We start from the raw sequence: 23171 nt of genomic DNA, 5'->3' as shown, positions 1-23171 counted from the left end.
ATACCGGGCCTCAGTCGCAGAATGTCAGTTCCCCTTCAGACGGTGACGGCGCGGTCGGACTCGCGGCGGCGCGGATCTGTTTTCACTCGTGTTCTGTCTGCGTGTGGCTCGGCCCTCTGCCAGGTTCAACATGCCCCACGATGACAGCAACAAGTGTAAGGAGGAGGGCGTGAAGCTCACGCAGCACGTCATGGCTCCTACCCTCAACTACAACACCAACCCCTGGATGTGGTCCAAGTGCAGCAGGAAATACATCACAGAGTTCCTCGAGTATGTACCGTGCCAGGTTTTTTTTTCAACTTTCAACGGGATTAGGACGTGTTTGCCTAATTTAGCCCCACACTTCTATCCAGAAATAGTAACTAAGACTTGGTGGATACCGGAATTTGATCAGATTTGATATCTGGATATTGTTTTATTTGAGAGTCAAAAATAGCTTTCCCTTAGCCCTTCTTCCGGAAACTTCTGGACATTAAAGTCAGCTTTCCTTTCTAGCATGAAAACAAGCTTGTCTGTGCAGCAGGAGCTCTGTTGTACAGAATACTACCTCTCCATCTGTACTGAGTGTGTTCTCTGTCTGTTTGTGTCTTTGTTTTTTTGTTTTTTCTTTAAGTCATTTTATTTTTATTTCTTAATAGCACAGGATATGGCGAGTGTTTACTCGACGAGCCCATTTCTAGGCCATACAGTCTGTCCCAGCAGCTTCCCGGACGGATATACAACGTCAATAAACAATGTGAATTGATATTTGGACCAGGGACACAGGTGTGCCCATATATGGTAAGGGAGCCATTCAGAATCACACTGTCATGTTGAACGCAAAGATGCCTCGTACATTGTCACCGAGTAGAACTGCGAAGGGTTGGGTCCCCAGAGAATGTGTCCGAAGTTATCTCATAGTTTACTGTAAAGCTACTAGCTTGGTATATGTCTCACATACAGTATATGCTTTTTCATGAGGTAGTGTGAATGGAGTTTGTTCATAGGCTACCGAGGTGCTACTCCTGGCAGTTTCTTATGCAGCGACTTGTTTGATATTTCTCAATACTCGACCCCAAAGGTTTTGTTTAAAGGGCACATGCCTGTGCTAGTACCTCATCTAAGATGTATGAGTGTTACAGAAGTGCTGGTGTTGTAGACGGAGGCTGACTCTCACTCTCTTTCTCTCCCCCCTTTTCTCTTTGTGTGTGTGTGTGTGTGTGTGTGTGTGTGTGTGTGTGTCCTCCAGACCCAGTGTCGTCGGCTGTGGTGCACCAGCCCAGAAGGGGCCCAGAGGGGCTGTAGAACCCAGCATATGCCCTGGGCAGATGGAACCGAATGTACTCCTGGGAAGGCAAGTGCCTAAATAATTTACTGGTGAACCCACACACACACACACACACACACACACACAAGCACACTAAATCAGATGTTCACTTAACAGACAGTTTTTACTATGCCCCAGCACTTGAAACGTGCTATGCGGAGTATTAACAGTTTTTCAGCCCCTAGAAAAATCCCTCTAGGTTGTCTTTGATGCACTCACAGCTAGGGCTGGGTATCGAGTCGAATTTCAAGAATCTATTCGATTCCGATTCACAAGGTTCAGAATCGATTATCACGATTCAATTCGATTCGATTCAGTATCGATTCGGTTAGTGTTACTAAAACCTGTTTTTTTTTAGCTGTTACCTTAATTACATGACTGCCAAGTTATGCAACACATCAATACTAGGGCTGCGTATCGATACTGATTTCCAAAAATGAATGAAGGAATGAATCATTGAATGAATGAATGAACTATTCATACCTTCATTTACATTATTCATTAATTCATTAAATAAAAGATCGATTTTGGCATTCATGAATCGATTCTGAATCATTTGATTCAGAATCGATGAATCTATTTTTTAAACCCAGCCCTACTCACAGCCCAAACACTCCTCGAGGTGTTATCAATACCTCATAATGCCGAAAAACAACAGCTTTGGAGATGCTTGCCAAAAATTTGATAATTGACTCTATAAACAAATAATCGTACATGCGTCTCACATGTGGCCGTTGATTCCAGAGGTCCCGGCATTTGGTTGAATGCTTTTTGGACCCTGAGCAGAGCGTGGATTTGTCCTGCGCAGCGCCAGTACTATTATGGGTCTGTAATAGACTTACTGGGTCTGTGAATGGAGACTCGTGGAGATTTCCCTCTCTGCGACTGCTTTAGTGTAGCTTTTAATTAGGGCCCTCTCCCTAACCCTCCACTTCCTGCCGCAGCAGAGGGACATGAAAGGGCTGAGGTCCCCAGGCACACATGTTCACATCCCCCTGTTTACACTCCGCAGTCCTCCGCGCCGGTCCTCCCCTCCCCGGCCCACGCTGCCCTGCGTCCCAGCGCTTAACGCTCAGGCTCGGGCGACCCGTTGGTAGAACTCGGTCGGAGCGCGCCTCGCCGGCCGCGTGTGTCACGCTCTTTACGTTCGCCCGGCGAAACGTCTTTCCTCGGTTCCTCGTTTCCCATATGCTGTGTAATCTCTCCCAGATTAGCATCAAAGCAGGATGGGGGGCGCTTGGAGATAGATGTGCTGCCAGGATGCAGGCTTCAATTTCATACATTTACCCCGGTTTCTCTCTCTCTCCTTCTCTCTCTCTCTCTCTCTCTCTCTCTCTCTCTCTCTCTCTCTCTCTCCCTCTCTCTCTCTCTCTCTCTCTCTCTCTCCTTCTCTCTCTCTCTCCCTCTCTTTCTCTCTGTCTCCCTCTCCTCTCTCCCTCTCTCTCTCCCTCTCTCTCCCTCTCTCTCTCTCTCTCTCTCCCTCTCTCTCTCTCTCCCCCTCTCTCTCTCTCTCTCTCTCTCTCTCCCCCCCCCCCCCCCCCTCTCTCTCCCTCTCTCTCTCTCTCCCCCTCTCTCTCTCTCTGCAGCACTGTAAGCACGGCCACTGCATCCAGCGGGAACAGGACGCCACGCCGGTGGAGGGGGCGTGGGGCCTGTGGAACCCGTTCGGCGCGTGCTCGCGGACGTGCGGCGGGGGCATCAAGATCGCCACGCGCGAGTGCAACCGACCCGCGTAAGCATCTCTCTCTCTCTCTCTCTCTCTCTCTCTCTTGGCTTTGTAGTCACGCACCTCCGCCGGAGCGTGTCTCCCGCTGAGCCGGCCCCCAGCCAATGGACCGTGACGGCGGGGCCGGCGGATTCTTTCCGTGACTCATCTTCAGCTACGCCAGACTCTTCGCCTCCGAGTCGGATTGCCTTGAAAGGCCACTTCCTGCCATGCGTAAACGCGGGCGAATCACGAAACCGTAGGGCCGCGCCGATCTGTCAACGTCTCCGTCGCCGCTCATCAAAGACCGGTCAGCGGGCTCGGAGCGACGTCCATTATGAACGGGCGGAGGGAGATCAGACGGAGAGTCACTGATGATGAAAAAGCGCAGGGATTAGCTGTCTGAAATATTGGTTAATGGATGGCTTCCTGTGTTCCTCCTCCCCCCTCCAGGCCCAAGAACGGGGGGAAGTACTGCGTCGGTCGCAGGATGAAGTTCCGTTCGTGTAACTCGGAGCCCTGCGCCAAGCAGAAGAGGGACTTCAGGGAGGAGCAGTGCGCGACCTTCGACGGGAAGCACTTCAACATCAACGGCCTGCCCTCCAACGTGCGCTGGGTGCCCAAGTACAGCGGCAGTAAGCTCCCCCCCCCCCCTCTCGCTCTGGACCGCCGCCGCGCTCTGCGCCCATCGTGTCCGGTCTCTCATAACGGTCTCTCTCTCTCTCCCCCTCTCTCTCTCTCCCTCTCTCTCTCTCTCTCTCCCTCTCTCTCTCTCTCTCTCTCTCTCTCTCTCCCCCCCCCCCCTCTCTCTCTCTCTCTCTCTCCCTCTCTCTCTCTCTCTCTCCCTCTCCTTCTCTCTCTCTCTTGTCTTCGTTCTGTCCAGTTCTCATGAAGGATCGTTGTAAGCTGTTCTGCAGCGTGGCGGGCAGCACGGCCTACTACCAGCTCAGGGACCGGGTCATCGACGGCACGCCGTGCGGCCCCGACACCAACGACATCTGTGTCCAGGGCCTGTGCAGGGTGAGGCGGCGGCCGGATGAGCGGAGAACCAGCACTCACGGAATAGACGGCGCGGTCTTGAAACCGATTTGACGAACGGACGCGTTTCGGCCTTAAGCCGCCGTCGGCGTAGGATACAGCATGTCAAACTGCAGCAGCCGTCGTCAAATAGTGACCGGATGCGGAAAAAAAGTGACCGGGTGTTGGACGCCCCATGCCAACACTAACACTACCTAATGTTGACACAGCCTCTCCAAACTCACTCCACTGACACTAAAACAGCCAAGCAGCCAGGATATTATGGCTGTTAAGATAAGATAATGAGGCTATTATGTGCGCTAATACAAATGTAGATATGCGCCAGTGAGTAATTGCAGACATAACTGCTTAACTGGTTTAATATGATGTCTTATGCAAGTCTTTTATTGTTGGCTCATTTAGATTCAATCCCTTCTTGCCAGAACAGTATTTCACAAGACAAGAAACACCCTCTTAACTCCACTGAAGCTGAACTCAGATCCCAGCTGTATCAATGTTTACAGTACAAGGCAGCCGAGCAGTGCGAGGTTTCGAATGTAGAGCGGATCCGTGTGTGACTTCTCGCTGTCTTTCCCCAATCTGTTTCCCCGCCTTCACTTCCTCTCCTTGTTCTTCACCTCCTCTCCTGGTTCTTCACCTCCTCTCCTGGTTCTTCACCTCCTCTCCTGGTTCCTCACCTCCTCTCCTGGCTCTTCACCTCCTCTCCTGGTTCCTCACCTCCTCTCCTGGTTCTTCACCTCATCTCCTGGCTCTTCACCTCTCCTGGTTCTGGTTCTTCACCTCCTCTCCTGGTTCTTCACCTCCTCTCCTGGCTCCTCACCTCTCCTGGTTCTTCACCTCCTCTCCTGGTTCTTCACCTCCTCTCCTGGCTCTTCACCTCCTCTCCTGGTTCCTCACCTCCTCTCCTGGTTCCTCACCTCCTCTCCTCCGGTCTGTCTGCGCCGTGCAGCAAGCGGGCTGCGACCACGTGCTGAACTCCAAGGCGCGGCGGGACAAGTGCGGCGTGTGCGGAGGGGACAACTCCTCCTGCAAGACCGTGGCGGGAACCTTCAACATCGTGCGATACGGTACGACGCGGGGCCTTGGGGAGGGGGGAGGGGAGGGGGGGAGGGGAAGGGCGCCGGGGGGGGGGGGCGGCGTCTCGCTGACCCGGGGAGCGAGTCCATGATTTCGACGACGCCCCCGTGCAGGAATAACTTTGGGGTTGGTGTTCTTGTGTTCCCCTCGGCGCGCCGCAGGATACAACGAGGTGGTCCGGATCCCCGGCGGAGCGACCAACATAGACGTGCGTCAGCACAGCTACTCAGGGAAACCGGAGGACGACAACTACCTCGGTGAGATTCCAACTCCGCCCCAAACGCACGGTTCAACGGTCGTTATCGCCGCCTCGCGATTCACTTCCTGTCTATGTCCCGCCCACTGGATCTGTCCAGGTTTGCTGTTTTGGGTAGGCAGGGTCGTGGTGAGAGAGGACAGTTGGGATGGTGGTGCTGGCGTCTTATTAGGGCTGCACAATTAATCGTGAATTAATCGAAATCGCGATTATGACCTCCGCGATTAATTAATCGCAAAAGGCCGCAATTAATGTGATAATAATTTTTCTTTGAATCGAGTCTGCTAGGACTACACGGTCGAATCACAGGCGCTTATGCTGTCTGACCAATCACATGCGTTCCCGCTGAGTGCGCTGTGCGCAGCAATTTCACTGAGAAGACAGATAGCAGTAGGTCAAGACAAGTGTCACAAGAGTACCTGCAGCCGAGCAAAAACGAGGTCAGTGAGTTAGTAGCAATAAAGGGATCAACGTCTGTGATTTGGGAGCATTTTGGTTATTATATATTAATATTATATTAATCACAATTATTAATCGCAATTACCATTTTGAAGCAAATAATCGCAATTATTATTTTTTGTCATAATCGTGCAGCCCTACGTCTTATGCAACTTTAATATTGGCCTTAATTGTTTTTTTATTGGCTCTGATCTGGGGTGTTGGCGCATGCATCCCAACGTGTCAATACTCCTGAACACAGATCACCCTCTGGCTGCCATTCCTTTCAGGTCACTAGGTGCGTGTGTGAGTGTGTGTACATAAACTTGAGTGTGTGCATGTGTGTGTGCACATGTTTGTGTATATGTGTGTGAGTAAGTGTGTGTATTGTGCGTGTGTGTACATGAGCTTGACTGTGTGCATGTGTGTGTGTGTTTGTGTATATGTGTGTGAATGTGTGTTTGTGTGTGTGTGCCTATGTTTGTGTATATGTGTCAGTGTGTGTTTGTGTGTGTCCGTTTGAGTGTATGTGTCTGTGTGTGTGTGTGTGTGTGTGTGCATGGATATGTTTGTGTACATGTGTGTGTGTGTGTGTGTGTGTGTGTGTGTGTGTAAGCAGTCAGGGGGCCCCTAAGGGGAATCGGGGGGGGGGGGGGGGGGGGGCATTACAGGAAGGGGGCTTTGTGGCCACATTACGCTGATGTGTGAAATGGCGAGGAAAGTAACTGAGGAAATTAGCTCCATAATCGCATTAGTGTGAATGTGTGCAGCAGACTGATTGACGAACAGGAGGTCTTGGACTCCCCCAGAAAAGCAGGATTATTTTACCCCAATTAGCTTGATCTGCTCTCAATGGCAGGCCTTACCGTAAACGAAAACACCAACCTCTCCGTTTCACCACTAAGCACAGAGTTTGTTTACACTTGGCTAACTCCTCCCATAGCATCCAACTCATGGTTCCATGCACCTGAAGACAACACGCGTGGAGGGATGATAAAAGAGTTTGATTTAACAATCCAACAGTGAGCCCATCCCAGATCATTTTTGTTTTGAGGGTTATCTGACCTGAGTTATTGCACCTGGAGCCTTCAAAAAAAAAAAAGTTGAACCCTGCAATTCTCACTGTGAGTGAACTTGATCTCCCCTTCTCCTCCTCCTCCTCCTCCCCCTCCCCCTCCTCCTCCTCCTCCTCCCCCCCCCCCTCATCCAGCTGTCTCAAACAGTCGTGGGGAGTTCCTGCTCAATGGAGAGTTCGTGGTCAGCATGTTCAAAAGGGAAATCAAAGTGGGCAACGCCGTGGTGGAGTACAGCGGGTCCGACCACGTGGTCGAGAGGATCAACTGCACCGACCGCATCGAGGAGGAGATCGTCGTCCTGGTAAAGTCTCCTCCCCTTCCGACCCGGAGAGGCGCGGGACTGTGTGCCGTCTGAGCCGGTGCTGACCCAGACCGCGGTCTTGATGTGTGTGTGTGTGTGTGTGTGTGTGTGTGTGTGTGTGTGTGTGTGTGTGCAGGTGCTGTCTGTGGGGAACTTGTACAACCCAGACGTCAGGTTCTCGTACAACGTCCCTATCGAGGACAAGCCTCAGCAGTTCCTCTGGGACGCGTACGGACCCTGGCAGGAGTGCAGCCGCCTGTGCCAAGGTGAGGGTGTGTGTGTGTGTGTGTGTGTGTGTGTGGGGAGGGGGCGAAGGAGGTGTTGCGCCAGGAAAGGGGGGACCGCGGTAGCGGCGGTTTGCGGCGGCGCTTGTCCAAATCGTCCGTCGCTCAACATCTCTCGCAGTCGTTCCCAAACACCGGCGGTTGACTTGCGGTCAAAACATTCGAAACGTTGTTTACCGATCCTCCGGGAGGTTTATGTGGGTTTACTCTGAGAACCGCTAGTCTGTGGACGCCCTCGACCCAGAGTTCACTCCGCCTCCTCCGGGGGCCTGCGGGCGGGCGGGCGGGCGGCCGAGGAGAGGGTCCCGAAATAAACTCTTCCTCGGCGCCTCCTCTTCTTCCCTGATTTACGCCGAGGCCTTCGCCAAGCGCCGAGACGAGCAGAGCTCCTTTGATGCCCTCCGGGGCTGTAAAACTTCAGAACGATCGGCCCAGACACTGCGCAGGGAATGTTCGTCTTCTGGACGACGGCCTCGTAGCGAACCCGAAATCACTCTTCCTCAGAGCAACCTTTTCCGAAGCGCGATACGGTGAAGCCCGTCGTGATTTAAGAGGGGAGCGTTCCGACCCGAGCCCCGAACCCGAGGGAGGCAGACTCCTGCCAAACGTCATCCGACCCGTAACGCAACCGAAGGAGTGCACGGTTCAGTCCCCCCCCCCCCCCCCCGAAACCAGGTGTGTGGACTCAGATGTGAGGCGGTGCGCCTGTGAAACCCCTCCCCCCTCTCTCCCCCTGTTCCGGTAGCTATTCCGTTCCCGCTTTGTAGCGTAATAAATCCAAAATAAAACATGCATATTTGACATCATCTAGGCCCGCACGATGTGCGCACCGTGCGCAATGTAGCACTTAGCTGTGGCCGCGGCTCGAAACCGACAACCCCGAGATCGGTCTTCCTGCCGAGCGAGCCCGGTGGCTGGCTGTAACGTCCCCGTGTGTGTGTGGTGGGTCCCCAGGCGAGCGGAAGAGGAAGATTCTGTGCAGCAGAGAGTCCGATAGGGTGGTGGTCTCCGACCAGAGGTGTCACGGGATGCCGAAGCCCGCCATGATCACCGAGCACTGCAACACGGACTGTGAACTCAGGTAAAAACGCCAGCGACACGCGCCGCACCGCCGTATGCTCGGCGACCACTTCAGCCACGCCTCCTCCCTTCCCCCCTCTCACCTTTGTGCCCGGGGTCCAGGTGGCACGTGGCCCGCAAAAGTGAGTGCACGGCCCAGTGCGGTCTGGGATACCTGACCCTGGAGATATACTGCGCCAAGCTCAGCCGCTCCGACGGAAAGGCCCAGAAGGTGGACGACCGTTACTGCAGCAACCAACGCAAGCCTGACGACAGAGAGAGTTGTCATGGAGACTGTAACCCCGGCGTTTGGGAGTATTCCATCTGGTCTGAGGTGAGACTCTGTCTTTCTAATATAGACTTGTCTTTCTATTTTTTGATGTTCAGACAATTTAGTAATTTGAAGAGTAAAAAAAAGGAGAAAATAAATAATTTGCATGTGTGTGTGTGTGTGTGTGTTTATCCATCCCAGTGCTCCAAGAGCTGTGGCGTGGGTACCCGCCGTCGAGGAGCAGTGTGTGAGGGGGACGATAACGACAGCATGTGCGGCCAGAGGGACAAGCTGATCAGCCAACCCTGCAACGAGTTCCCCTGCCCCCACTGGAAGACCGGGGACTGGTCTGATGTGTGTGCCGCATGCAACCGCTCGCATACATTTGAACTTCATCGTTTACAAAGTTTTCCATTGCAAACGGATTAGAATTGATTCATTCTCCTGTTTGTAATCGATCTGGATATGACAACAGCGCAAGGAGAGGCCTCGCGGTTATGCAACTGGGCATATTTCTGCGAGCGAGGTGGTTATACACACGGCCCTGGTACTCCAGAGGAAACATCTCAAATGTAAACATTTGTGAGCAGCGGGGAACTGGGTCGAATGTGAAGCCTTGTGTTGTCGAGCGCATACACACAGCCCATTTATGGCCAGATTATTTTCCGCGCTGCTGTACTTGTGAATGTTTTACAGTGCAACTGTCACCAGGTAGATATCTGGCCTTGCAGGATACTGTACACATTCTGCCCAAGCGCCTCAGGAAGCCGGGGGTTACATTCCACAGATATTTCTGTTATCCCATATGGTGTCATACACTACAAACACACTGTACTGTACATATCTACGTTACATGCACGCATGCGGGCCTCGTTTTAAGAACGGTGTATATCTGACCTCCCGTGGTCCGGTCTGATCGATGTGTTTCCTCGGCGCAGTGTCTGGTGACGTGCGGGAAGGGCTACAAGCACCGGCAGACGTGGTGCCTGTTCGGAGAGGACCGATTGGACGACCGCTTCTGTGACTCGTCCAAGCCGGATTCGGTCCAGACGTGCCAGCAGCAGGAGTGCGCCTCCTGGCAGGTCGGGCCCTGGGGACAGGTGAGGCACCCGCCGGAGTGGCCTGGGTGACGTATAGCGCAGAGGGGGGGCGGGTAGCGTACCTGTGTTGCACCAGCCAGGCAACATACTGGACCTGTTGGCGAGTGATGGGAAGATGGAAAACGTGATGCCCGTCCACAGCTGGCGGAGAGAGCGGTCACGCGCCGCACGCGTGCGCTCCGAGGGTTAGCTGTGCTCCGGTCTGTTCAATATTAGTCACAGTTGAAATAAATATCTGTTAAAGCAGACCCACGCCGCCCTGCGTTAGAGCTAGCTAGCATCAGAAAATGAGATTAAATTAGTCATTTAAGAGGCTATTTATACTATCTATCATTATGAATCAACTGGACAGATGTCAGAACTGAACCCAGATCAGCTGGATAGGAGGTAAATCAGAGTTCTACGTTCTACGTCAATGTTCTAAATGTGTCTGGTCAGATTAACTCTCCAGATGTTACAGGACATAGATAACCTAAGGTCATCTAGCATAGCGCACGTTTACTGCTGTAGAGCCGGACCGATACTGTAAATCTGCCAAAGTAAGCATACACAATCTATACACAATCTGTAGCCATATTCTCCGCCGTGTTTAGCTTCACTAATGCTTCAACAGTTTATAACTTTCGAGAGGAATTGCGATCGCCAGGCCGCAACCTAAAAAGGTAATATTTCCATTTTGTGCGACGTGTCCGAAATCAAAACGGACATCTCGCAACGCCGCCCCTTATGTAAACCTAAGCCCAAAAGTGTGACGGAGATTTTGTTTTCCATATGCCAGCAGGCTAAACGTATATTTGAAGCCGTTAAATGAAGCATGGGGGAATCCTAGCTGAAGTTTGACCTTGTTTCACTGGAGTCAGCGAGGTAGAAGAGAGCGGTGTACCCACTGACTTGGCTACAGTAGAAAGTGGGGGAGTTACTCAAGCGTTACGAGCATGAAGACTTATTTACTGGCAGCGAGCCGTCGGCGCAGCTCGCCAGGGGACTTGACTGCTTTCCTTTGCTTTTTTCTTCCTTTGATTTACTTTTTTTTGTTTTGTTGGAAATTTGCTATGTTGGCTTAAATTACCGACCCCCCTCTCTCTCTTTGTCTCTCTCTCTCTCTCTGGTGAACTCAGTGCACTACTTCTTGTGGGCCGGGATATCAGCGGCGAGCGGTGAAGTGTGTGGTCGGGTCGTACGGGTCCGTCATGGACGACACGGAATGTAATGCCGCCACACGACCCACTGATACTCAGGTGAGACCGCGTTCCGCTGACTGCCCTGTTCTGTCCACCGCTGTTCTCTCTCTGTCTCCCGCTCTCTCTCTCCCTCCCCATCTTTCTCTGTGCAATTTGTAGAATAGTGTACATTCAAGAGAGAGAGAGAGAGAGGGAGAGAGAGAGAGAGAACCAGAGATGGTGAGTGTTGAGGATTTGTCTGTTATGATCTGAGGCCCGAGTACAGTATAGGTCAACGCCCAGGTACAGTCAACACCAGGTCTGAGACCCAGGTACAGTCAACACCCAGGTACAGTCAACACCAGGTCAACGCCCAGGTACAGTCAACACCAGGTCAACGCCCAGGTACAGTCAACACCAGGTCTGAGACCCAGGTACAGTCAACACCAGGTCTGAGACCCAGGTACAGTCAACACCAGGTCAATTCCCAGGTACAGTCAACACCAGGTCAACACCCAGGTACAGTCAACACCAGGTCAATGCCCAGGTACAGTCAACACCAGGTCAACGCCCAGGTACAGTCAACACCAGGTCAACGCCCAGGTACAGTCAACACCAGGTCTGAGACCCAGGTACAGTCAACACCAGGTCTGAGACCCAGGTACAGTCAACACCAGGTCAACGCCCAGGTACAGTCAACACCAGGTCTGAGACCCAGGTACAGTCAACACCAGGTCTGAGACCCAGGTACAGTCAACACCAGGTCAACGCCCAGGTACAGTCAACACCAGGTCAACGCCCAGGTACAGTCAACACCAGGTCAACGCCCAGGTACAGTCAACACCAGGTCTGAGACCCAGGTACAGTCAACACCAGGTACAGTCAACACCAGGTCTGAGACCCAGATACAGTCAACACCAGGTCAACGCCCAGGTACAGTCAACACGTCATTGTTTGGATAGGAAGGAAGCCCTCCATCACAGCCAGTCCCAGCCAGCCAGCCCCGTTACCAGCAGCTGGTCTCAATAAGGCCTTGTTGTCTGCTCTGCTCTGCTCTGGCCTGGGGTGGAGGAGAGAGGGGGGCCGCACCGGGACAATCGACCCCCCCGACAGACTCACATAGCTGGGATGGTCTCCCTCAGGCAGACTGCCCCCTCATGGAGCATGGGATGAGTGGGGAAGTGGGAGAGAGGGCCAGTCTATGGTGTGTGTGTGTGTGGGGGGGGAGGGGGGGGGTGGGTGATGTACAGAGTCTCCTCTGGGAGCGTGAGGGGGCCCCGCTGGGGTGTGGTTTGAGTTCTGGCTCTACAGCCAGAAAGACAAAGCTCTAAATAGTGGGACAAAGGATGATGCATTCCAGGATTATTCTTTGAGAAATGGCTTCACCTTGGTTATGTAAGCCACGGCCCGAGTCTGCCAATCACGGCGCCCGTGGGCGGGAGTAGACTGGTTTTCTCTGGTGCCCTCACCTTACATGAACCTCACACAAAGAGCTCTATGCTAAGACAGCATCTACTCTCGACAAGTGTCACAGACTCTAGATAACCATAATGCATCTGACCCAAACGCCCTCTCTCCTAAGAAATAGTGCACACCGGCGTCGTCGGATCAACCCTGAAGTGGTTCTCTCACCCAGATGGCGCGTGGGCTGAATGGACCATGTTCTCATGAAGGAGGCCCTCATTTGCCAGGGACGAAGGGTGTGTGTGTGTGTGTGTGTGAGGGGGCCCGTCGTCGCCGGAGAGCCCCCGCCCCCTGGTGCCGGCCTTAACTCCAGAGCCAGCTGTCGGGCCCACTGACCCTGAACCAGTCACTTCACCTCCCTGTGATTCTAGCCAGCCATCCGTGAAGTGGGATACCAGTCCGCCCAGCCGACCACTGCACTGGCGCTGGGGGGGGCGGGTGTGGAGGGGGGGGGGGGGGGCGGCGCGGGGGTGGGCTCAGGAAGAATAGAGCTTATGTTGTGTCTACCTGTGTCGACCGGAGTGATGGGCGGAGGGAAACCAAAAAAAAAGATCTGCTAAAAAACCCGTTCTCAATACTTAGACAGGCCCACGTCAGAAAGCATGGACACACACACACACACACACACACACACACATTTCTGCCCTGAACCACTTGAGCCCTTTTCTTCTTCTTCATTCTCTTATTTTTCAACCCACCTCCGTGATTTTACGATGTAGAGTTTTACTGTGTTATTGTGTGTGTGTGTGTGTGTGTGTTAGTGTGGTGTGTGTGTGTGCGTGTGTTAGTGTGTGTGTGTGTGTGTGTTAGTGTGGTGTGTGTGTTAGTGTGGTGTGTGTGTGTGTGTGTTAGTGTGGTGTGTATGTGTGTGTGTGCGTGTGTGTTAGTGTGTGTGTTAGTGTGGTGTGTGTGTGTTAGTGCGTGTGTGTGTGTTAGTTTGGTGCGTGTGTGTGTGTGTGTGTTAGTGTGTGTGTGTGTGTGTGTTAGTGTGTGTGTGTGTTAGTGTGGTGTGTGTGTGTGTGTGTGTGTGTGTGTTAGTGTGGTGTGTGTGTTAGTGTGTGTTAGTGTGTGTGTGTTAGTGTGTGTGTGTGTGTGTGTGTGTGCGTGTGGGGCGCTGCAGCCCTGTGTTCTCTCTGCCGGCGGCCTGTTTGTTTCCACTGGGCGGAGGATGAGTGTGGAATGTGGAGCCGCCAAGGCCCAGCCAGACGTGATTTAGGGTTAGGGTTTTGGGTTAGCCGGGGTCAGGGGTCAGGCGGGGCGCAGGGCGGAAGGTGAGGGAGGGCCCCAGGCTCAGGCCAGTGTTGGTATTGGAGGCCTGGACGCCACCCCACTGTGACCTCCCCTGACTGGGAGCGGCTTAGAGGGGGCAGTGACCTGTCGCCTTCGCAGATAAGAGGCTTGGTGCTCAACGAAGGGGTCCTAACGAACGTGGGCCCGATCGACAGCCAGGCCGCCGCGTTGTATGTTTTGCGCGGCGGTTGGGGCTGATGTTCACGGTGCCGTCTCTTCCTCCTCCTCTTCCTCCTCCTCCCCTGTAGGACTGTGAACTGACCCAGTGTCCCGTCAACCACCCGGACCACCCGGGGACCAAAGGGCCCTCTCAGCCTGTACACAAAACCCAGTGGAGGTTCGGCTCTTGGACGCAGGTTGGTCTCCGCTCTCACCCTGAGTGAACATCGTGGTTTTTCAGTTGTGTGATTGGATGAATGTTCTGTCATCAATCAATCAATCAATCAAAGCTTTATTTGTATAGCGCATTTCATAGCATGATCCATGACAGGAGAAAACAGTGTACAACCGTATAGGATGCTGACATTCATAAGCATGTTTATACCTGTGTGTGTGTGTGTGTGTGTGTGCGCGTGCGTGTCTTCACTGCGCTAAACCGCCTTGATCTTCCGTCACAGTGCAGCGCCACCTGCGGCAAAGGGACCCGGATGCGCTACGTGAGCTGCCGCGACAACCAGGGCGGCGTGGCGGAGGAGGCGGCGTGCTCCCACCTGGTCAAGCCCCCCGCCAGGGAAGTGTGCTCTGTGGTGGCCTGCGGACAGTGGAAAGTTCTGGAGTGGACATCGGTGAGAGAATCAACCCCCCGTTTGAACCCCTGTACAGTTTAAACACAGAGGCTGCAGTAATGATGTAAAGTTGTCTACGTTTTATCTTCAATCACAGTTCAGACTAGTTGTGTGTGGATGTGACCGGAGCTAGATTGGTGGTAGCGCTACACTAGAGCCCTGTAAATTAAATGGTAAATGGGCTGCACTTATATAGCGCTTTTCCACCTTAGCGGCACTCAAAGCGCTTTACAATGGCCTCTCATTCACCCATTCACACACACATTCACACACCAATGGCGGTAGCTGCCATGCAAGGTGCTAACCTGCTCATTGGGAGCAATTTGGGGTTAGGTGTCTTGCTCAAGGATACTTCGACATGTGGACAGTCGGAGCTGGGATTCGAACCACTGACCCTTCGATCACTGAACGACCCGCTCTACCAACTGAGCTACAGCCGCCCCTGTAGATGTTTTCTGCTTAGGAACGGGGTTGGAAGGATCAGTTAGTGGAGCTTTCTCCGTCTCCAGGCCCCAACTCCCCCTCACGACTCGAACCGTTCCTCCAGAATCTGCATGGCAGCCTTGTTCAGGGCAGATGCAATAATATTTTGGAATGTTTATTTAGCTCTGGTTTGTGTGTGTTGATATATGCCAAGAAATATGAGTTGGTGTGGGTGTGTGCGTGCGTGTGTGTATGTGTGTTTGTCTGTGTGTACTGTATGTATGTGTGTGTGCGTGTGCGTGAGTGTGTGTATGTGTGTTTTGTGTGTGTGTGTGTTGTGTGTGTGTGTGTGTTTGGAGAGTTGACAGGAGGCTGGAATGAGACCTAGAGGGTTGTGTGTGGCAGCAGTGTAGCAGCGGTGTGGAGCTGGGGGGGGGGGCTGACGTGAGGGGGCCCCCGCCTTGTTTACAGATGGTTCTCATCAAACAGAGAGAGCTAGTGATACAGCACTGCCAAGACTGTGGCTCTGGACACCCTGCACGCACACACACACACACACACACACACAAACATGTCCTGCTTATTATTTCTACCAAAGAGACTCAATTGTCACTTTCTCACCGCGGTACTTCCCCACCCCAAACTACGGACCTTTGGGGTAACTTGCCATGTTCACACCAAAGGGGCCGGGGTCTACAGGCGGGTTTGCGGGGGACTTTATACCCCCCAAAAAGCCCTCACTTGCGAGGTAGTACTCTTGCTGGGGGGAGGTACTTTGTGGGTGGGGTGGCAACACTGAACATTTCTGATTGGCTGAGTAGGGAGCCTACTGGGAAAGTTTTATTTCAACGGCTCCATGTTTAAATTCACTGTGCAAAAAAGCTTCCGTGTTTATCAATCACTGAGATTTTCCAGTTTTTCCAAAACGGAATAAATCCCACACATAAACACAAAACTGCTTTGCTAGTTCAATATTGTTGTAACCAATATATCTGATGGAAAAAATACTTTTTCCCACAGACAGATGAGGTTTATAAGTCTTATCAGAACCAAAACACCATGTTTACTGCGGCGCATCGCGGGGATTTAAACTAAACTGAATACCATACGTGTAAACACGAAACTGCTTTCATAGTTCAACCTTGTTGTAACTAAGACATCTACTTATTTCTGTATTTTTCCCATTGACAGAAGTCCGAGAATTATTCTCTCTCGTGCTGCCTAGCAGCTATCGGCAGGCGAGTCTGTACCCCCCCTGTGCTTGCGGGGGGAGAGAGCTTCTACCCCGCTGTCTGAACGGGATCTACACAGGGAGATAGGGGGGTTCTAGGGACATAGGGGGTTCTAGGGAGATAGGGGGTTCTAGTGAGATAGGGGGTTCTAGGGAGATAGGGGGTTCTAGTGAGATAGGGGGTTCTAGGGACATAGGGAGTTCTAGGGAGATAGGGGGGTTCTAGGGAGATAGGGGGTTCTAGTGAGATAGGGGGTTCTAGGGACATAGGGAGTTCTAGGGAGATAGGGGGTTCTAGGGACATAGGGAGTTCTAGGGGAAAGTACAGGGGGCTTTCTGGTCTGAAAGTGCCTAATGACTTTTAAGACAGGAACCAAGAAGTATGGTAGGGTAGAACTCCAGTACCTCTCGAACACCCCATTTGCAATGGAGCCAGGAAGCAGAACTGATGGGGAAGCCGATACCTACTGCAGTCATCAGATGGTGGATGCACTACACGTTTGAAGGAGATACCAGCCAGGTTCTACGTTCTCATATTGAGTTCCTCGCTACCCTTAATGACAGCATACTGTGCAGTACACTTTCAGAATAAAAGGGTTCTAAACAGGCTCTTCAGTTGTCCCTGTAGGGGAACCCTCTGAAAAACCCTTTAAGAATGTATTTTAATTCCTAGCAGAACGGTTCATTTGTGAAATGGTTGTAGGACCTAAAGGGTTCTAGCTAGCACTTTTGTTTTGGTGTTGTTGAGTGTAGTATAACAGAATATTTTGAGTTATGTACTGCAGTATCCACACTTTTTTCAAAATCCCCAGCAACTCCTAGACAGTGTACTGTAAATGCTTAGACAGTGTGATCATTGGCAAGGTTGTACAGTGTACATCTGTTGCATAATGTATCTTATTATGCGTAATGTAGCTTATTATGCAATAAATCGACTGTACTAAGTGTTTTTGGCTGAAGACCTGCTTTGTTTCAGTTTTTCTTGAGTAAGATTCGTTTGGGTCAAAAACAGAGACAAGACTGCGTCAGGGGTTCTGGTGAGAGGAGCTTTCAGCTGTGTTTGGATTTCCAAGAGATTAGCTTTCCAAGAAGTAAAAGCCTTGTGATGAGAATGAAGCAGGCCGTCCTTAGCGATATGTGTTGTTTTGTCTCGGGGGCTAAGGTAACGTTTGAGGTCGTGCGAGGAGGTGCCTGGAGAATGGTACCAGGAACAGACTGGGAGTTCAACTGTACACTGACCTAACCTGGTGTGGCTTGAACATTCGTAACACGTGTGTGTGTGTGTGTGTGTGTGTGTGTGTGTGTGTGTGTGTGTGTGTGTGTGTGTGTTCTCAGTGCTCCGTATCCTGCGGCCAGGGGAAGACCACACGGCAGGTGGTGTGTATGAACTTCAGCGAACAGATCGTGGACGTTAGCGAGTGTGACCCGGAGGACCGTCCGTCCGCGGAGCAGGAGTGCGCCATGTCCCAGTGCCCGTCCCGCCCGAGTGACCCCCGGGCCTTCCCCTCGCCCGGCGGGGGCAACAGGAACCACCTGCCCACGGTCAGGACCCAGGCCCACCAGTGGAGGACGGGCCCCTGGGGAGCGGTGAGCGCTCCACCTGTAGTTAATAGAGGCCTATAGATGAATAACAGCACTGTATGTGTGCTTTCTGATTTATCGGGGAGAGCTTGATCGGTCACAGATGTACAGACCATCTTAATCATATTTTTTGTGGATATACATCACCTGCAAGTACACAATGTCTTCTATGTAGTGCTGTGCATTTAACCGTCTTCTGATGTAAAAGTCATAAGACACGGAGATTACAAAGCAGTAACGACATGCCTGTAAATGTAAATGGCACATATATGGTTATTCGTCTTCAGGAACTGTCGAGGGTTATGGTTTCGCTGCCTGCTCTTCCATTTGTGTTATATGTGAGCGGTGTCCAAGCGTGTTAAAGTGTCTCGTTGTCAGCTGTGGTGGAGTTATGAGTATCAGGGTAATCTGTCACTGTCGGCTCTCTCTCTCTCTCTCTCAGGGTGACAGTATGTCTAAAGCCGTGATTAAAATTACAGAACGCGGAGGGGGGTGGGGGTGGGGGGGGTCTTTATTCGGTCACACAGTGACACACAGCGAGCTGGCAACACGGCACACACACCTGAAATTTTCGGGGGGGGGGCTGGTAGAAATTGTTCCTTGCATTTCTCCCATCCAAGCTGTCCTCCTCCAGGGGCAGTGGGCGGCCATCTTTCATGGTGCCCGGGGACCAAGTGCTCAGTAGAGGTCCTTGTCAGGGACCAGACTGAAGAACATCTGTTCTTCTGCTTGTTTTTCGTATGGGGTTCCCATACAAAGGGTTGGGTTCCCTTATGAACACAGGGAGAACATGCAAACTCCGCACAGAAAGGCCCGGAGACCTTCTTGCTGTGAGTCGACAGTACTAGGTACTGCACCACCGTGCTGCACGTGAGCGATTTTGGGGTTCAACGTTGCTTCCGGGAGCTGGGATCGAACCGGGGACCTTGGGATCCCCAGCCGGTCGCTCTTCCTCCCGAGCTATGCGATAATGGTGGATTATCATGAACTCTGGAGGATAGCCATATCTGCTTACTTTGAAAGTATTATCCGGAACTGGGGTCTTACACTGACCTAAAAAAAAAACTTTGTTCTAAAATAACTTGTGGCTATTTAAATGGCCATGGAAAATAGCACAGCTATTATGGGCCTCGTCTTTTCCCTCCCCTTTCCTGAGGAAATGTTTAATATAGCACTGAGAGACGAAAAGTAATCTATTTGGTTGAATGGCCGCCAGAATGTAGTGCTTTTTTTTGTGTGATTTTCTGTCCCGTGCATCAGTTTGTGGGAGACTTCTTTTGTGTGCTTTATCTCATTGTTTGTTCAGATGTTTTTCATTGCAACGGTATGTGTTGAGGGCCAAGTACAAGGCTGTGTGAATGCTTTTACTTTCTGTTTTTAATTTGTTCAAACGTATTACTGTGTGTGTGTGTGTGTGTGTGTTTATGAATGTGTCTGACACTGTGCTCTCCTTGATGGGACCTCAGTGCTCCAGCACGTGTGCCGGTGGGTTCCAGAGGCGTGTGGTGGTGTGCCAAGATGAGAACGGCTACCCCGCTCACAGCTGTGAGGAGCGCTCCAAACCCATCGAGCAGCGCTCCTGTGAGTCCGGGCCCTGCCCACAGTGGGTCTATGGACACTGGGGAGAGGTGAGGGAATAACCACCAATACGCCACCTACTGTATATCTACACATACACACTGACTAGCCTACACATGCTTCTTCCATACCTTTAAAGCCCTGAGCTGCAATGTCTCAAACAGCGCCACTCAGCCAAGGCTAGCTAGCTCGGCGCTAGCTCTGTTTACTTCCTTTCATTTCATTTCAAACCTTTATTTATACTCGTAGAGCAATTGAGGTTTCCCTCATTTTCAATGCTGACGAGTTCACAAGCAAACACAAATAATAACAGGGCAGAACAAAACAATAATCTATAAACAATAAAATAAGACAAAGCAATAAATAGACAGGATCAAAAACAGTTACAGACCGATAAACAATTGTCAGAGGCCATAGCTTTGAATGCTACAACTGAAGGAAGCACTTAAAAGTCTGTTGGAGGGCGTTCCAGGTATGGGGAGCGTCATAAGAAAAAGCAGCCTTTCCAAGCTCTGTGTTTACCCGAGGGATTGTAAAAACAAGATAATCATTTGATCGGGTCTGAATAGTGCCCACGTTCCAGTCCAACAAGGACGACATGTATAGTAGAAGTTCACCAACAGAAACCAATGATAATTTCGCATTGAAGAGAGAGATGGCCAGCCTACTTTATCATAAAGAATGCAGTGGTGGGTGTCATATCGATCCCCAGTAATGAATCTCAGGGCAGAATGGTAAACAGAGTCAAGGGGTTTCAATGTTGTCATGGAGGCATGTCTATTAGATTGTATCACCATAATCTAATACTGATAAAAAGACTGCTTGGACAATTCTTTTCCTGCTGAACATAGGAAAACAAGAATGGTTTCTGTACAGGAAGCCAATTTTCTGCCGCAACTTGGAGGCTTGAGTATCAACATGAAACTTATAAGAGAGTTTGTCATCCAGCCACAGACCAAGCTATTTGTATTCAGCGACTCTCTCTATATTTGACCCATCAGCAGATGTCAAATGAAGCCTGTCGTAGTCAATAACCCTAGATTTAGAGAAGAGCATAAATTTAGTTTTGCTGGGATTGAGGACCAGTTTGAGTTTGGTGAGAGCGGTTTGTAGCACATTAAATGAAAGCTGCAGATTCTCAATAGCTTCATGTACAGTATCCGCGATACAGTAGACAATAGTATCGTCAGCATATAAATGGGTACGGCAACCAGTCAATGAAGAGACAATATCATTAATATATATCGTGAAAAGGACAGGACCCAAAACGGAGCCTTGGGGCACACCTTTAGCTAGAGGCATGAAATCTGATTGGATGTTACCCAATTTCACACATTGACGTCGCTGTGACAGATAGTCCTGAAACCAATCACATGCAACCATATCCAACCCAATATTAGCTAATCTATTCAAGAGTAGATGATGGTCAACCGTATCAAACACTTTTGAAAGATCTACAAAGAGGACAGGACAATGTTTCCTATTATCTAATGCTGATATTATATCGTTAGTGACAAGAGTGACGGCTGAGATAGTGCTGTGCTTGGCTCTAAATCCGGATTGGTGAGGACTTAGAACTCTTTAACTTGAGAGGAAATGTTTTAATTGGTTATTCACTAAAGTCTCTAGGACTTTAGCCAGACATGGTACCCTGGAGATAGGACGATAGTTATCCAGGTTATCCCCATCACCTCCTTTGTGCAAGGGAGTCACCCTTGCTGATTTCCAAAGTAAGGGAAACTTACTAGATGTAATCGATAAATTAAAAATATTTGATAATGACAGGCTGATTACAGGGGCCGCCACATTGATAAAAAAATGAGTCTAAGTTATCCTCACCGGTAGCGGTCTTGGGATCAATGGACTTTAAAATTTGCAAGACTTCAGTGGATGTGAAAGGCCGAAAGGAGAAATTAGAACTTAACACAGCGTCTGCATGAAAATATACGCGCGGAGTCACTGGCAACAATAATCTGTGTAATAAGTCAACGACGGCGCAGAGTGGTGTTAGTAAACAGAGCTAACGCAGAGCTAGCTAGCCGGAGCTGCCGACATTGTTTCGCACATGAGGATCAGGGGCTCTACGGACACCTCACACCTCTGTCATGCCTGTGCAGTGTCAACACACACCTCTCTCCCCCCCCCCCCCCTGTCCATAGTGCACCAAGCCATGCGGCGGAGGGATCAAGACGCGGCTGGTGGTGTGTCAGCGGCCCAACGGCGAGCGCTTTAACGACCTGAGCTGTGAGATTCTTGACAAGCCGCCGGACCGCGAGCAGTGCAATACTCAGTTGTGCCCGTCTAACCCTCACTGGAGCACAGACCCATGGAGCTCGGTACGCTCGTAAATATATGCCTCTCTCCCTCCTTTCTCGCCCGCTTTTAATTATTTTATTTTTTTACAGTCTTCTCATTTCATCACACATGGAGTTTCACCACTAAACTTTTGTAGCATGACACTGCCAAACAAACAAAGCAACACATACTGTACTTAAGGACCAGATGGCTCTGTTTAGTGCTTCATGCTGGAAAAACTGTTCTTGCTTCCACCTCTAACAATCTTTCTTTGCCTGTGACTGGTCATTGTTCTAATGACAGTTGCGCAATGTGTTTGTGTTGCACTTATGACAAAGATACACTCCCGCGAGATATGCCAAAAGAATACAACGTGTTCTCTGAAAGTGTACCTGTCGCTCCTGGTTACAAGTTTCAGAAGCAGTTTGTATGAGAATCAAAGTTAGTTTGTAAAATATTGTTTTAAAAATAATTTATTCAGAGATTTTCTTCATTTTCTCTTTGTATATAGCATTAACCCATCAAAGTGAGTTGTTTTGTTTTAAAGCTTGTTGTATTCGCGCTCTTAGCCAATCATTGTTCATATGCAAATATTTGATGAATGTTTCTGTATATCAGGAATTCAAGATGTCTTGCTTTTTTATTATCCAAAGAATACAGTCTCTAAAGTGTCGGTGCTGTCCATAATTTTGGGATTTTCCCTGAAATGTAGGCTATGACTCATGGGAAATGATATGCAACTGTATACATGGCTTTGTACTTTGGAGACACAGTACTGTATATTCATTATTCTAGTACCTAAGCTTTTTTGGCTCGTATATAAAAATTAAATTTGTCTTAAAGCACATCAGATTTTTAGAGATATTACTAATATGATGGCCACACTTTATTTTACAGTTCTTTATTCACATATTCAATTTCAGCATCAGACATGTAATATCATGTAATCTCAGTAAACACCACGTAAGTGAAAGCTCAAATAAGACTGTAAAACGTGACAGTATGTTACACTTATCTTGTTTCACTAGTTGTGTTCTATTTAGAGGTAATAGTCTTTTGAACACAGTTTGTAGCGAGACTTGACCCAGATATTTCATAGCAGACATAAGAAAGTTGCCAGACCAGAAGTCTGAGGCTCACAGCTCAAACGGTGCTTGATATGAGTATACAGTATTTATATTGTGTTAGATTTGTTCGCTTTGTAAATACTTAGTCTTTTGGTGTGATCGTTGACCAGAGCTCAATTCACATGTGAAAATATGCTATGCTCAGTAATACCTCACTTGGAAAACACAACTCAACTAGCCATTAAGTTCAGTACATTGGTGCTTTGACAAAACAAGGGAGACATGATATATATATATATATATACATATATATATATATATATATATATATATATATATATATATATATAAATACACACACACTTTGTTTCAAGCTTTCAAGGTCT

General features: G+C 50.2%; 1 protein-coding gene across 1 annotated transcript in view; it reads left to right on the top strand.

Moving 5' to 3' along the window:
- The window catches only part of adamts9 (ADAM metallopeptidase with thrombospondin type 1 motif, 9), a gene marked incomplete at both ends in the record, with an annotated part of 53058 nt that overhangs the window by 7072 nt on the left and 22815 nt on the right, over window positions 1–23171 (top strand). Inside the window, 20 exons of the mRNA XM_084440966.1 lie at window positions 124–270; window positions 639–780; window positions 1229–1333; window positions 2893–3038; window positions 3465–3646; window positions 3895–4031; window positions 4999–5116; window positions 5288–5383; window positions 7031–7197; window positions 7334–7463; window positions 8436–8562; window positions 8664–8874; window positions 9013–9165; window positions 9750–9911; window positions 11030–11149; window positions 14074–14181; window positions 14443–14610; window positions 17600–17851; window positions 19312–19473; window positions 21583–21759. Coding sequence (XP_084297092.1) covers window positions 124–270; window positions 639–780; window positions 1229–1333; window positions 2893–3038; window positions 3465–3646; window positions 3895–4031; window positions 4999–5116; window positions 5288–5383; window positions 7031–7197; window positions 7334–7463; window positions 8436–8562; window positions 8664–8874; window positions 9013–9165; window positions 9750–9911; window positions 11030–11149; window positions 14074–14181; window positions 14443–14610; window positions 17600–17851; window positions 19312–19473; window positions 21583–21759 — 3010 coding nt within the window. The remainder of the gene's footprint in view (window positions 1–123; window positions 271–638; window positions 781–1228; window positions 1334–2892; window positions 3039–3464; window positions 3647–3894; window positions 4032–4998; window positions 5117–5287; window positions 5384–7030; window positions 7198–7333; window positions 7464–8435; window positions 8563–8663; window positions 8875–9012; window positions 9166–9749; window positions 9912–11029; window positions 11150–14073; window positions 14182–14442; window positions 14611–17599; window positions 17852–19311; window positions 19474–21582; window positions 21760–23171) is intronic.

This window comes from Borostomias antarcticus, assembly GCF_949987555.1.
Source record: "Borostomias antarcticus genome assembly, chromosome: 7".
Classification (NCBI taxonomy): domain Eukaryota; kingdom Metazoa; phylum Chordata; class Actinopteri; order Stomiiformes; family Stomiidae; genus Borostomias; species Borostomias antarcticus.
This window is presented reverse-complemented; position numbering and strand designations above follow the sequence as displayed.